The following is a 14,181-nucleotide window of genomic DNA, read 5'->3' on the forward strand; positions in this document are numbered from 1 at the left end:
GGCTGAGGGCTGCCTGTTCAGAGCTGGGTTGGAAATAGCAGATACCTGGGGAGGCCAAAACGAGGGCGCAGGCAGACACTTGAATCCCATCTCTTAGCAGAGGACAGCCTGTTGTCTCGGTTTGGACAGAGATTCAGCCAGGAGAATTGGACTTTCTCTGCAGCAGCAGAGGTTGCTTAGACCTAAGGAAGCTCTAGGAAGCCAGAGGGGGCAGCTTTGACTCTCTGTGCAGTGCTTTTTTTTTTTTTTTTTTTTTGCATTTTAGGGCCGAATCCACAGCATATGCAAGTTCCCAGGCCAGGAGTCAAATCTGAGCTACTGCTGCCAACCTACACCACAGCCACAGCCACAGCAACACTGGGTCCGAGCCACGTCTGCGACCTACATCACAGCTCATGGCAACATGGGATCTTTAACCAATGAGCGAGGCCGGGGATCGAACCTGTGTCCTCATGGATAGGAGTTGGGTTCGTTACCACTGAGCCACAATGGGAGCCCCTCTGTACCGTGCTTTTTTTTTTTCACAAGGACAGGCTGGATTTGAGGGGGACCCCTGTGTGGAGGTAAGAGGGTGTCCTCCGAGGAGAACAGAAGTGGGGGTGGGACATTCTGGGGGTGGGGTGCAGCTGCTAAGAAGGGACAGCCTGGCTCTGATGGGTGGTGGAGCCCTGGTGACTGGTGAAAGGGCAGTTGGGAGCTGATGGCAGGAGGCTGCCATCCAGCCCCAAGGCTCTGAGTCCTTTGCCCTGTGGGGGTGGGGGAGGGGGCTCAAGAGGGAGCTGAGATCCCCCTTACTCTTGATGAATTCGCTTTTTTTTTTTTTTTGTCTTTTAGGGCCCCATTCCCTCGGCATATGGAGGTTCCCAGGCTAGGGGTCAAATTGGAGCTGTAGCTGCTGGCCTACACCACAGCCACAGCAACGCCAGATCCTTAACCCACTGGGCAAGGCCAGGGATCAAACCTGCATCCTCGTGAATACTAGTCAGGTTCATTACCGCTAAGCCCCAGTGAGAACTTCCCCCTTAGTCTTGATGAATTGGCTTGTTTAGTGGAGCCTTGAAATGTCATTTATCTTAAAACGGGAGCAGGAGAAAGATGAGTGACGCAGACAGAGTCAGGTGGTGGAGGAGAGCAGCAGAGGCTGACAGACAGACAGATGGACAGACAGGAAGATACCAGCGTGCACAGGGAGAGCAGGGGGCCCTCAGGGTCCGGCAGGGATGAACCGAGAAGTGCCTCAAACAAACAGAGAAGGAAGAGGCAGCCGGAGGTGACGTCTGCGCTTGGGAGTCAGGAGACTCGGCCCAGCACCAGCTCCTGGCGAGCCTGGCAACTTCCTCCTCTCTCTGATCCTTGGTTTCCCCGTCTGTGAAGTGGGGTTGGGACTTGATTGCCTCTAGGGTCCCTCAGTGGTTAACGAATCTGACTAGGAGCCATGAAATTGCGGGTCCGATCCCTGGCCTTGCTCAGTGGGTTAAGGATCTGGTGTTGCCATGAGCTGTGGTGTAGGTTGCAGATGAAGCTTGGATCCCGCGTTGCTGTGGCCGTGGTGTAGACCGGCAGCTGTAGCTCCGATTCGTCGCCTCACCTGGGAACCTCCAGATGCCGTGGGCGCGGCCCTGGAAAAAGCAAAAAGAAAAAAAGGCGACTAAAATCCAAACTTCTCACAGTGGCCCTCAGACAGCCCGGCCCCACTCCCACCCCTGCTCTCGCTCTGCCTCCCCCCGCCCCGTCCCCCAATAACACACTCAGGATGCTCTTCCATCGGATCTTCAGGTACCTGACTTCTCTTCATCCAGGTCTCAGTAGGCTCAGGGGCCACAGCTCGAGGACGCTGACCCGACGGCTCTCCAGAGCAGCAACGACCCCACCCTCTCGTCCCTCTGTCTCCCTCCTAGCCCTTCTCACTGTCTCCTATTGTCTCCCCGGCCGAGTTACTCATTCTGTATGTGTCTTTTCCGACTGGAATCTTCATGGGGACAGGGGTTGTGCCTGCTCCTTTCCCGTTGTTGCCCCAGCACCCAGCTTGGGGCCCGGCACACAGCAGGGTCTCAAGAAACTCAAATGGGCGATGAATCAGAGGGGATCACAGACCCCAGTCTGTCCCTTTGAGAGAAACGTGGAGGCAGATGCTTCTCTTTTCCTCTTTTCTTCTGAGCTGCCAGCCCTCCCTCCCTGCCTCTTCTTCGTGCCTCCCCCTCTCTCCCCAGGCCTGGGTCCTCAGTGGGTTCCTGCCTGCCAGCAGGAGGGCAGAGGGTGCCAGCGGGGGCTTTGTAACACAGAGGCAGGATTGCAGCTCCGAGTCTGGAGCCTTCCCCGGGCCCTTCAGAGTGCAATCCAGGGAAGTCAGGAGAACTCTGATGGGTGCTTTGTGGACAATATTATTTTTGCCTTTTTAGGGCCGCACCCATGGCGTATGGAGGTTCCCAGGCTAGGAGACGAATCCAAGCCGCAGCTGCCAGCCTACCCCACAGCCCACGGCAATGCCAGGTCCTTAACCTACTGAGTGGGGCCAGGGATCGAACCCATAATCTCATGGTTCCTAGTTGGATTCGTTTCCGCTGAGCCATGACGGGAACTCCTGTGGGCATTATTTTTGTTAAAGACTCAAAATGACTCGCCAGTTGTAGGGTTTATCATTTCCATTTTACAGATGAGGAAACTGAGGCTTGGCATGATTGTGCAATAGGTCTAATGTCCATTTGTCCAATGTTACAGTCAGGAAACAGTAGATTCAGGGTTCAATCTCAAGCTTGTCTGATTCCAGACCTGTGCTTTTCTTGCTCTGACACGACAGGGAGAGTCAGTGAGGGTTTCTGGTGAGGCTGTGCCCCAAAGGGACCATCTCCTCAGCCCCATGGGCATTCCCCCCCTTTTTTTGGCTGCTCCTCGACATATGGGCATTTGAAGTTCCCTGGCCAGGCATCAGATATGAGTCACAGCTGCAACCTAGGTGAACACTGGATCCTTAACCCACTATGCCAGGCTTGGAATTGAACCTGTGTCCCAGTGCTGCTGATCTTGTGGCGCCAGCAGGAACCCCTACTCGGGGCAATTAAAGATGCCTTCCTTGGAGTTCCTGTTGTGGCTCAGGGGAAACGAACCTGACTAATATGCATGAGGATGGGGGTTCGATCCCTGGCCTCGCTCAGTGAGCTGTGGCGTAGGTCACAGACATGGCTTGGATCTGGCACTGCTGTGGTTGTGGTGTAGGCCGGCAGCTATGGCTCCGATTGGACGCCTAGCCCGGGAACTTTCATACGCTGCAAGTGTGTCCCCCCCCCCAAAAAAAAAAATTCCTTCCTCCCTCCGTCTCTCCTCCCTCCCTCCTTTCCTTCCCCCATCCATCGTCCCTGTGTGCCCGACGAGCATTTGCTCTGAGTCAGGCACCTAGATCCTGTGGCTGCCACAGGTAGCAGTGATATGGCAGGATCAGGGCTGGGACAGGTAGCGTTTGGGGTGAGGGGCAGAAATGTCAGAGGAGGCTCTGAGAAGGGACATCTCGGGAGACTTGAAGGAGGAGCAAGAGCTCATTGGGAGGACGATTTATTCATGGAGCAGAGAAGACTGCATGTGTGAAGCCCTGTGGCCAGAGAGAGTAGGGCTGGGTCCTGGGGAGCGAGCACTTCAGGGAGAGAGGAGGCTGGAGAGGCCAGCATGGATCCAGGCACAAAGGGGCTCTGATGCTGAGTGGAGGAGCTGGGCTTCCAGCTGAAGGGTCGTGGTGAGAGATGGAATGAAGTTTGTTTTCTGGACAGGAGGCTCTGGCAGGCAAGGGGGAGATGGGTCCAAGAGCATTGAGGGTGGAGGCTAAAGAAGCCACCAGGAAAGAGGCGACAGTGGCCAGGACGGAGTGGTGGCCATGGGGCTGCAAAGGCAAGCTTGGGTGATGGGTGGGATGAAGGTGGCTTGGCCCTGGGCTGGGGTGGCATGGCCAGGCCTCCTGAGGTCAGCCCGTTGCTCCCTGCCCTGAAGCAGGGCAGTGGCTCGTGAACAGGGTTGGGGCACAACCACTGGGCCAACCCCCTATATTCCAGGGATTCCAGTCTGCTGGGAAAGCTCCCCAGTTCTGGCCCAGTGACACCCAGTGTGTCCTGCCCTGGGGCTGCCCCTGCCCCTTAGGAAACAGCCTGGCCTTGCCGTCACCTCTTGTACTTTCCGTGGTCTGAGCAGAGCCTGGAGCCAGGCTGCCTGAGTGCAAACCCACTTGCGTGACCTGGAGAGAGTCCTTAGTGTCCTCATGCCTCAGTTTCCCAATTTGTAAAATAGATCTAAAACCAGCACCTCTCGGAGGTCCCGCTGTGGCTCAGCAGTAATGAACTCGACTAGGGTCCATGAGGACATAGGTTCGATCCCTGGCTTCACTCAGTGGGTTAAGGATCCGTCATTGCCGTGAGCTGTGGTGTAGGTTGCAGATGTGGCTTGGATCCCGCGTTGCAGTGGCTGTGCTGTAGGCCGGCAGCTGTAGCTCCAATTTGACCCCTAGCCTGGGGACCTCCATATGCTGCATGTGCCGCCCTAAAAAAAGCACACACAATCCCCCCCAAAACCCCCAAACTAGCACCTCTCTCACGGGGTGATTGTGGGGAATTAAACAAGTTAGTGGCTTTAAAGCAGTCGGAGAAGTGCCAGCACAGAGAGCATTCTCTCAACGTTAGCTGTTATTTTTATTATTACTCTTCCTATTGTGACAGCCCACTAGACCGTATGCTCCTGGGAGCCAGGGGCGGGGGTGGAGTTTGACTGGATGAATACACGAGTAGAGTGTGTTCTGGAAGCTTCTTGCCATCCCTCACAGGCAGGTACATGCACATGTGGAGGCGTGGAGTGGGTGTTGGGAAGAGGGAGCTCACTACCCAGGGCAGCAGGTCGAGCCACGAGTGGGATAGGTGTGTCACACGCGTGTGAGCCGCCGGGAGGAGGGCCCAGGCCTTCAGGCACGTGTGTGTTTGTGTATGTGTGTGTGCATGTGGGTCCCCCGCGACCCCGATGAACCACCAGCTGTGCTGCCTCCTTCTGCAAGCTGAGGGGATGGTGTCCTGTCCCAGCCAACTGGGAGGGGGCAGGGTGGCAGGGAGACAGACGTGGTGTGGGTTGGGAGGGCAGGATTCAGGGTCAGACTGGGGCAGGGCGGGATCCTTGGCAACCTCCCTCTCTGTCCCTTGCCCCTCTCTCCTCCCCAGACTCCTCACGTCTGGTCCTGGCCCTGAGCCTCCCTATATATCAAACCTTCTCATTCACACTTCTTACCTGATGCTCGTGTGGTCTGTGCCGTAGGCCTGATGGTCACCCCCATTTTAGTGATGGGGAAACTGAGGCTTAGAGAGGTAAATTGATGGGTCCAGGGTCACACGGCTCTTGGGTGGCAGGTGTGCCCTCCCTGATCCCACCATCTGGCCGGGCCCCTTCTCTCCCCTCTCCCCCCGGACCTCAGGCACCCTCTCGTCTCAGCTGCGGGATTGCGATGGCTGCCAATCCCCAGCCTCCCTTTTCGGGTCAGCTGAGCTCCTCTGCTCGCTCTGCACAGACTCCTTTCCTGTTCTGGCTCCTGCTCAGGCCCGAGGGCTGCTTGCAGGAGGACCCAGGGAGCCGGGCAGACCAGCCCAGCACAAACAGTTCTGGCTCCGGAGGCAGCTGTGGGCCCCACCCGAGAGGGGCAAGAAAGCCGTAGTGTAGGGTCTGGGCCATGGGCAGGCTGTCTTCCCAGCACTGGGCTCAGGTCCATCTCAGTCAGTGGGCATCCTGGGGAAGGGGTCTGGAGACCACCCTCTCCCCATCTTCTCCAGAGCATCTGGTTGTGATTAGGGGCAGGGGAGTGAGAGGGGGGCCGGCAAGGATCCAGCAGGCGCCAGCAGCCAAGAATGACTTAATTGGATAAAATGTCTAATGACAAACCGGAGCCCCACAGCAAAGAGCTCTGGCCCCAGCCCCAGGCCCAGTCCTGGCCAAGCCTTGTCTCAACCCCTGTCCTTGCTGGCTCCCAAGTCACCACCAGTGTCGTGTCCTCAATGCTGCAGTGATTGAGCACCTACTGTTTGCAGGCACTGAGGATATACATTTACAGATGGTGGGAGAGCCCGGCGGGGGGAAACTCGAGTCCACCAGGGTGACAGACACATAGTTAGAACACCAGGGGATGCTCTGGGAGAGAGGGCTAGGTCCAGGAGCTCTGGGGAGTGGGTGGGGCTGGCAGAGGTGGAGAAGGGCGTCCGATACAGAGCAGGCCTGAAAATGACGAAGGTCGCGGGGCCATCACATCCACCCATCTGGTGGTCTGTGTCCCATGAGCACGTCCATAGTAGGTGCAGCAATTGGAGAGACAAGTATAAGACACATCTTTGGGGACATAAATCTTTCTGAAGTGGAAAAGCACGGTTTCATTGGGAATAAATTGAATGATCGAGGACAAACTGGAGAAAATATCGAGTCGAGGAGTGGCTGCTCGATGGCCAGTCTGCAGCCACTCTCCACACCTGTGCCCATGGCAGACATTACTAATTGATCATGATCATCTTTCCTGCTCAACACAAATGGAACCTCAGAATTCTTCACAATGAGAGGGCTCCTGGCTATCGTTAATTGATTGGAGATGGCTTTTGAGGTGAAACCTCTTTGCCATCCTCAGTGGTGTCTAAGCTCCTTGTTTTATGGGGAGGGTGACTTGCGCAAGGTGTTGGAAGGTAGAGAGAAGACTAACCAGTGGTCCCCATCCTGAGACATCTTTGACTGTCACGACCGGGGAGGAGGTGCTACTGGCTAGTGAGTAGAGGCCAGAGATGCGGCTAAAAGATGCTTCTAGGTACAGGACAGACCCCTACAACAAAGAATTATCCAGCCCCAAATGTCACTAGTAGCAAGGATGAGAAGCCCTGAACTAAAACGACTCTGTTCTCTGGCTTCTAGTCCCTGGAGGCCGCTGGAAGGTGAGATTATGTGCCGTTTCTGGCAGAGAAAGAGGGAACTGATTTGGAATGTTCCAGAGCTGTTGTTCTCACCCTCGTCCTCTGTGTTAGGTCCAGGGGTTCTCAAAAGCTCCCCTGGGGATCACTGAAGAATCCTAATGCACAGGCCACACCGCAGACCAATTATATCCAGAATCTCTGGGGTGAAACCCTGATACCAGGAATTTTTAAAGCTCCCAGATGATTCCAGTGAAATTGAGAATAATCAATTTCTTTGGGGGCTGATGGGTGTGGGTTTGAAACTTATCTCCATTGCTCTTCTGCCGTATGACCTTTTTTTTTTTTTTATTTGGTCTTTTTTTTAGGGCTGCACCCACAGCATATGGAGGTTCCCAGAGTAGGGGATGAATCAGAGCTGTAGCTGCCGGCCAAAGCCACAGCCAGATCCGAGCTGCGTCTGCGACCTACACCACAGCTCACAGCAATGCCGGATCCTTAACCCACTGAGTGAGGCCAGGGATTGAACCTGTGTCCTCATGGTTCCTAGTCAGATTTGTTTCTGTGGAGCCACGACAGGAACTCCTGTATGAGCTTCTCTAACCTCTGGGAGCTGCTGAGTCCTGGCTGCAGCATGGAGAGCATCCCATCCACGGCAGAGGGCTGGACTGAGGACTAAAAGTGTGACCCGTGTGGAGTGGAGCTCAGTGCTTGCTGGGTGTCTCCTGCCCTGGAGGTCATGTCCCCAAAAGTCAAAGATGGCATGGGGTCAGGGCTTCTGCAGAGGAAGCGGACTGGTCCCCTCTCGGACCTTCACGCTGATGGCCGGGACTCAGCTTTCTGTCCCCTTCTCCCAGGTCAGGATGCGGGCCGAGGCCCTGGATGGGCCACCAAGGGGATCACGCAGGGCTGGAATCGGAGAGCCGGAGGGAGCCCTGGCCAGGTGTCGGAGCCGGACAGGACCCAGCTGAGCCAGGACCTGGGTGGGGGCACCCTGGCCATTGACACACGGCCGGAAAACGGGACCAGGGTGGTGGTGAGTGCTGGAAGGACAAGGAGGGGGAGGGATGTGGGGGCGGGGGGGGGGGCGGGGGGAGTCCCCCGGGGGACCCGAGTACACTCATCAGACACACAGGTGTATCCTTTGGGGTTGGCCCAGGGGGTCAGCGTGGAGAGAGGAATCCCAGGGGAGGGGATGGAAGCGGGGCCCAGCCTGGGTCATCAACTCTTAGTAACTCAGAGCTTCCTAGGCCGCCTCCCTCCTTCTGGACCCAGGTTGGTGAAGTGACTTGGGAGGAGGATGCACAGCATGTCCACAGGGTCCCCAACACTGGACTCTTCCACTTCTTAGGGCTCCACCAAGAGCTGAAGGCAGCCAGTGTTATCCGTCACATCCAGTTGCCACCTCTGGCCCCTTCCCCACCTCGCTTCCACACCATCTACAGACCAGGTGGCCCCCAAAGGGTTAAGGGTGCAAAGGCTGCTCAGCCTCAGGGCAGGGTACTCTGAAGAGAAAAAGCAATTAGGGGAGCTCCTGTTGTGGCTCCACAGAAACAACCCGACTGGTATCCATGCGGGTGTGGGTTCGATCCCTGGCCTCCCTCAGTGCATTAAGGATCCAGCATCGCTGTGAGCTGTGGTGTAGGTCGCAGTCCAGATCCTGCATTGCTGTGGCTGTGGTGTAGGCCAGCGGCTGCAGTTCTGATTCGACCCCTGGCCTGGGAACTTCCATATGCCGTGGGTGCGGCCCTAAAAAGCAGAAAAAAAAAAAAAAAAAGAAAGAAAAGAGATGGAAGGAACGAAGGAAGGAAGGAGGGAGGGAGGGGGAGAGAGAGAGAGAGAGAGCGAGAGAAAGAAAAAAAGAAGGAAAGAAAGAAATGGCAATTAGGGTGATGCTCCCAGAGAAAAGACCCTCTGCCTGGGGCAGTTCTACGGGTGGCGATGCAGGGAGGAGGTGGCGTCCTGGCAGCGCTGGCCCTGCTCCCCAGCCGGCTCTCTGGGAGGTGTCTGTTGGAGAATCTGTAATCCTGTATGTGTGTGTGTGTCTGTGTGTGTGTGTGTGTGTGTGTGTGTGTGTGTTTGTGTGAGTGAGAGAGAGAGAGAGAGAGAGAGAGAGAGAGATGGTTATTGCCTCTTGTATCTATCACCGTGGGCTGCTGGCGCGTGTCTGTAATGAGTGGGTGAGTGTGCCCGTGCCTTGTGTGAAGGTGCCCATGGCTGTGAGGGAAGAGGGTGGAAGATGCAGAAAACTGATGCAAGAAGCAGCAAGAGTTCTGGCTTCTTGGCGTTTTGTTATTTTATAGACACATTTAAAAATTTTACTGGCTCACAACTTAGAATAGATTTACAAGGAGATCCTGCTGAATAGCATTGAGAACTTTGTCTAGATACTCATGTTGCAACAGAAGAAAGGGCGGGGGGAAAAATGTAATTGTAATGTATACATGTAAGGATAACCTGACCCCCTTGCTGTACAGTGGGAAAATAAAAAAAAATTATAAAAAAAAAATTTTACTGGCGTATAGTTGACTTACAATGTTGTATTAGCTTCAGGCATCCAGCAAAGTGAATTAGCGATATAGGCACATCTATCCGTTCTTTTTCAGATTCTTTTCCTACATAAGCCATCACGGAGTATTGGGTAGATTTCTCTGCGCTCTACAGCAGGTCCTTGTAACTTGTTGATTTTGTGTAGTAGTGTGTACATGCCACTCTCAACCTCCCAATTTTTCCCTGCCCCCCAGCGTTTCCCCTTTAGTAACCCTAAGTTTGGTTTTGAAATCTTTTGAGTCTGTTTCTGGTTTGTGAATAACTTCTTTTGGATCATTTAAAAAATTAGATTCCACATATTAGTGATCTCATATGATATTCATCTTTCTCTGTCTGACTTGCTTCACTCAGTGTGATTTTTTTTTTTTTTTTTTGTCTTTTTGCCATTTCTAGGGCCACTCCCTCGGCATATGGAGGTTCCCAGGCTAGGGGTCAAATTGGAGCTGTAGCCACCAGTCAACATCACAGCTACAGCAACGCGGGATCCGAGCCACATCAGCAAGCTACACCACAGCTCAGGGCAACGCCAGATCCTTAACCCACTGAGTGAGGCCAGGGATCGAACCCGCAACCTCATGGCTCCTAGTCGGATTTGTTAACCACTGAGCCACGACGGGAACTCCTATTTTATGTTTTAGTAACTAATTTTTTTTTCTGTCTTTTTAGTGCCGCACCTGCCTGAGGCATATGGAAGTTCCCAGGTAGGGTTCGAATCAGAGCTGCAGCCACCGGCCTACGCCACAGCCACAGCAACGCCAGATCTGAGCTGCATCCGGCGACCGACACCACCGCTCATGGCAACACTGGATTTTTAACCCACTGAGCGAGGCCAGGGATCGAACTTGGGTCCTCATGGGTACTAGTTGGGTTCGTTACTGCTGAGCCACAACAGGAACTCCAATAACTAATTTTTTAAATCCAAGAAGTGCATGCCGAGAGTCAAAAAGGTCAAATAGGGGCTAATACCCGAAAACAAAATACAGCATCTGCCCCTCCCCTCCAGATCTGCCTCCCCCTCCACCGCCCCCGACTCAGAAGGTGTCACTTTGGGCCTTTCTCGTGGAGGTTACCTCTTTATTTCTAAGTCATTTGCTCACACCGCTGCCTCTAGATAATACATTTAGACTTTTTCTGTTGACTGCTTATTGTGTGGATGAAGAGTTGCTTTTTACCTACTCCCCCAGGCGTCTTTAATGCTCCCAACATTATTGTTAAATCCATTTGCTGTGCTTTTTTATCATGATAATAATGTAAATACTGCTCACCACTAATCCAATCAGGGTTTACTTTCTTGCATAATTTTTGTTTTTTCTGCCCTAGGCTTGTTTAGTATTTTGTCCTTACCACTGCTATACAGTCTTTTTGTTGTTGTTAGTTTAATTTTTTTTTTATTAAAGTATAGTTGATTTGTATTCTTAAACATCCACTCGCCGGAGTTCCTGTCGTGGCTCAGTGGTTAACGAATCCGACTAGGAACCATGAAGTTGTGGGTTCGATCCCTGGCCTCACTCAGCGGGTTAAGGACCCGGCATTGCCGTGAGCTGTGGTGTAGGTTGCAGACGAGGCTCGGATCCGGAGTTGCTGTGGCTGTGGTGTAGGCTGGCGGCTATAGCTCCGATTCGACCCCTTGCCTGGGAACCTCCATATGCTGTGGGAGCGCCCAAGAAATGGCAAAAAAAAGACCCCCCCCCCCAAAAAAAAATCCACTGGCTTCAACTATAATTTTTGGTGTGGTGAAACCTGATTGGTTTTCTTTTTTTTTTTTTTTTTTTTTGGCCATGCCTGAAGCATGTGGAAATTCCCAGGCCAGGGATCAAACCCGAACCACAGCAGTGACATGAGCCACAGCAGTGACAATGATGGGTCCTTAACCACTGGGCCACCAACGAACTCCAAACCTGATGCTTCCCCCCTTCCCCCCGCCCCCGCTCCAACCTCTCACCCCTCATCTTCTCCAACCTGGGCAGGTGGGTGAGCCATCCCGTGGCCTCCTTCTCCTTCATCTTGGAACTCCTTCGTATCTCTCATTTCTGGTCGCCCTTTTCTTTTAACCCTGTATCTCTCTTTTCCCAAGTCACTCCCTGGTTTGTTTAGTTTCCTAAGAAAGGTTATGGAAGAAGAGAAATTCTTGTGAGAACTTGCCTGTCTGAAAATGCCTTTATTCTGTCCTCACACCTGATGGATGGTTTGGCTGAATATAGAATTCTAGGTTAAAAATAATTTTCCTGCACAAGTTTGCAGGCATCTCATGTGGTCTCCTGGCTTCCGATGTCACCGCCGAGAGGTCTGATGTCATGCTTGTGCCCGATCTTTGTAGATGCCTGCTTTCCCCTGGCCTTGGATATTTTTAGGGTGTGCCTTAACCCCAGCATTCTGAACGTACCGTGATATCCCCGTTCTGGCTCTTCCTCTCTCATGGCGCTGGACACTCGATGGACTGTTTCAATGCAGAGACTTATATTCCACCCGTTCCTGAAAATCTTCTTGTTATATTGCTTTGATCGTTTTCTCTCTACACATTCTCTTCTTTCAACAAGACCCCTTGATCAGGGAGTTCCCATCATGGCTTAGTGGAAACGAATCTGACTGGCATCCATGAGAACACAGGTTTGATCCCTGGCCTCGCTCGGTGGGTTAAGGCGTTGCCATGAGCTGTGGTGTGGATCGCAGATGAGGCTTGGATCCCGTGTTGCTGTGGCTGTGGTGTAGGCCAGTGGCTACAGCTCCAGTTTGACCCCTAGCCTGGGAACCTCCATATGCCGCGGGTACAGAACTAAAAAGGAAAAAAAAAAAAGGCTTGATCAGGGATTGATCCATTGATCCCTAAGCTTTCTTCCCCCTTCCGTTGCCTGTCCCTGTGCATTGCTTGTTATTGTTGTTGAGCCATTTTCTGGGAGATTTTCTCAACCTTACTTTTGTAAGGTTACTGATATTTGTCTACTATTGTATTTTTCATTTCCCAGAGCCATTTTTAATTTTTCTGATTATTTTCTTAAAAAAAAAAAGTCTCCTATTGTTCTTGTGTTATTGATGTAATAGCTTCTCTCTCTAAGGATATCTTTAGAAGTGTAATATTTTTTCCTGCATCAGTTCTTTTTTTTTTTTTTTTAAGAGTTTAGTGCAGGGACAGTGTGCATGAAGACAGGAGTGGGCAGGATGAAGGAAGAGAGGACAGCAAGCGGGATGCGGAAGCCTGGTTTTGTTTTGTTTTTTTCTTAGGGCTGCACTCACAGCATATGGAGGTTCCCAGACTAGGGGTGGAATCAGAGCTGCAGTTGCCGGCCTACACCACAGCCACAGCCACAGCCACACCAGACCTGAGCCTCATCTCTGACCTACACCACAGCTCACTGAGCGAGGCCAGGGATCAAACCCCCATCCTCATGCATACTAATTGGGTTTGTTATTGCTGAGCCACGATGGGAACTCCCATGGTGAAGCCTGTTGAAAAAACTGCAGCAGGGAGCAGCTAAGACCCCTATGCATGAGCTGGCAGGAAGAGTGGTTCCCCACACCTGCAAGAGCTGTAACTGCCCCTGCAGGAGAGGCTGCTGGACAAAGGCTGTAGCAGTGAGAGTGGGGGTGGGGAGAGGGACCAGGGCCAGCCTGCAGCCTGGTAGGGAGGAGCAGGGTAATAATACACACTCTGAACTCTTTCTCTTTCTGCATCGTTTCTGTGACTTATTTTACTGTTTGCCTCTGCCTCTGACATGGCTTGGCACCGTTACTGATCCTGTCTTTTCTTTTGGCTGTACCCACAGCATATGGAAATTCCAGCGCCAGGGATTGAACCGGTGCTGCATCTGCAACCTGCGTCACAGATGCAGCAACACCAGATCCTTAACCCACTCTGCCACAAGGGAACTTCTAGATCCTGTCTTTATTTAAAATGTTGATTTAAAAAAATTTTAAAAAAATTTTTATATTTTGTCTTTTTGCCTTTTCTAGGGCCACTCCCGTGGCATATGGAGGTTCCCGGACAAGGGGTCCAATCGGAGCTGCAGCCACTGGCCTACACCAGAGCCACAGCAACTCGGGATCCGAGCCACATCTGCGACCTACACCACAGCTCACAGCAATGCCAGATTCTTAACCCACTGAGCAAGGGTGGGGATCGAACCCGCAACCTCATGGTTCCTAGTTGGATTTGTTAACCACTGCGCCACAAGAGGAATTCCTAAAAAGTTGATATTTCGGAGTTCCCTGGTGGCTCAGCAGGTTAAGGATCTGGTGTTGCTACTGCTGTAGTGCAGGTCTGATCCCTGGCCTGGGAACTCCCATATGCCGCAGGTGCAGCAAAAAAAAAAAAAAAAAAAAAAAGAATCTTTCCCCTGATGACTTCGTGTGTTGGTGTCACCACTCAAAATGTTAAACCTCATGTCAGGGCCTTACTTACCTCACTCTGGTCCCAGCCCTGAGGTGGAACCTCAGAGAAGGTAGCCCACTCACTTCGCATTCTGCCCTGTCTTCTCCATCCTGCGGAACCAGGGAGCCACAGGTGAGATGAGGGGCTGGAAGGCCAGGACGGGTCCGGTACTGAGGCAGGAGCTCAGCCCTCCCCCAACCCCCAGCTTTGCTGGGCCACAGGTTAAAGAACTGGTACTTTCTCTGGACCAGACACCATGGTCAGAGGACCGCGGCCCCCGTCCGTGCAGAGAGGACCCTGCGGAAGAGAGCCACAGAGCTGTGGCTTTCTGGAAGCAATTGTCTGTGGGCGCTCAGAAAGGGCAGT

General features: G+C 52.9%; 1 protein-coding gene across 4 annotated transcripts in view; it reads left to right on the plus strand.

Annotated features, from left to right (window-relative positions):
- Positions 1 to 14,181, plus strand: part of PLXDC1 (plexin domain containing 1) — a 69,755-nt gene that overhangs the window by 2,231 nt on the left and 53,343 nt on the right. For 2 of the 4 annotated variants that reach the window (XM_021067058.2, XM_084984665.1), the window contains exon 2: positions 7,757 to 7,935. The exons of the other annotated variants lie outside the window; for them this stretch is intronic. In XM_021067058.2, coding sequence (XP_020922717.1) covers positions 7,757 to 7,935 — 179 coding nt within the window. The remainder of the gene's footprint in view (positions 1 to 7,756; positions 7,936 to 14,181) is intronic. 4 annotated transcript variants of the gene reach the window in all.

Source organism: Sus scrofa, chromosome 12 (assembly GCF_054392235.1).
Source record: "Sus scrofa isolate SSC_HxYL_T2T_F1_AM1 chromosome 12, Sscrofa_HxYL_maternal_Yorkshire_Landrace_v2.0, whole genome shotgun sequence".
Classification (NCBI taxonomy): domain Eukaryota; kingdom Metazoa; phylum Chordata; class Mammalia; order Artiodactyla; family Suidae; genus Sus; species Sus scrofa.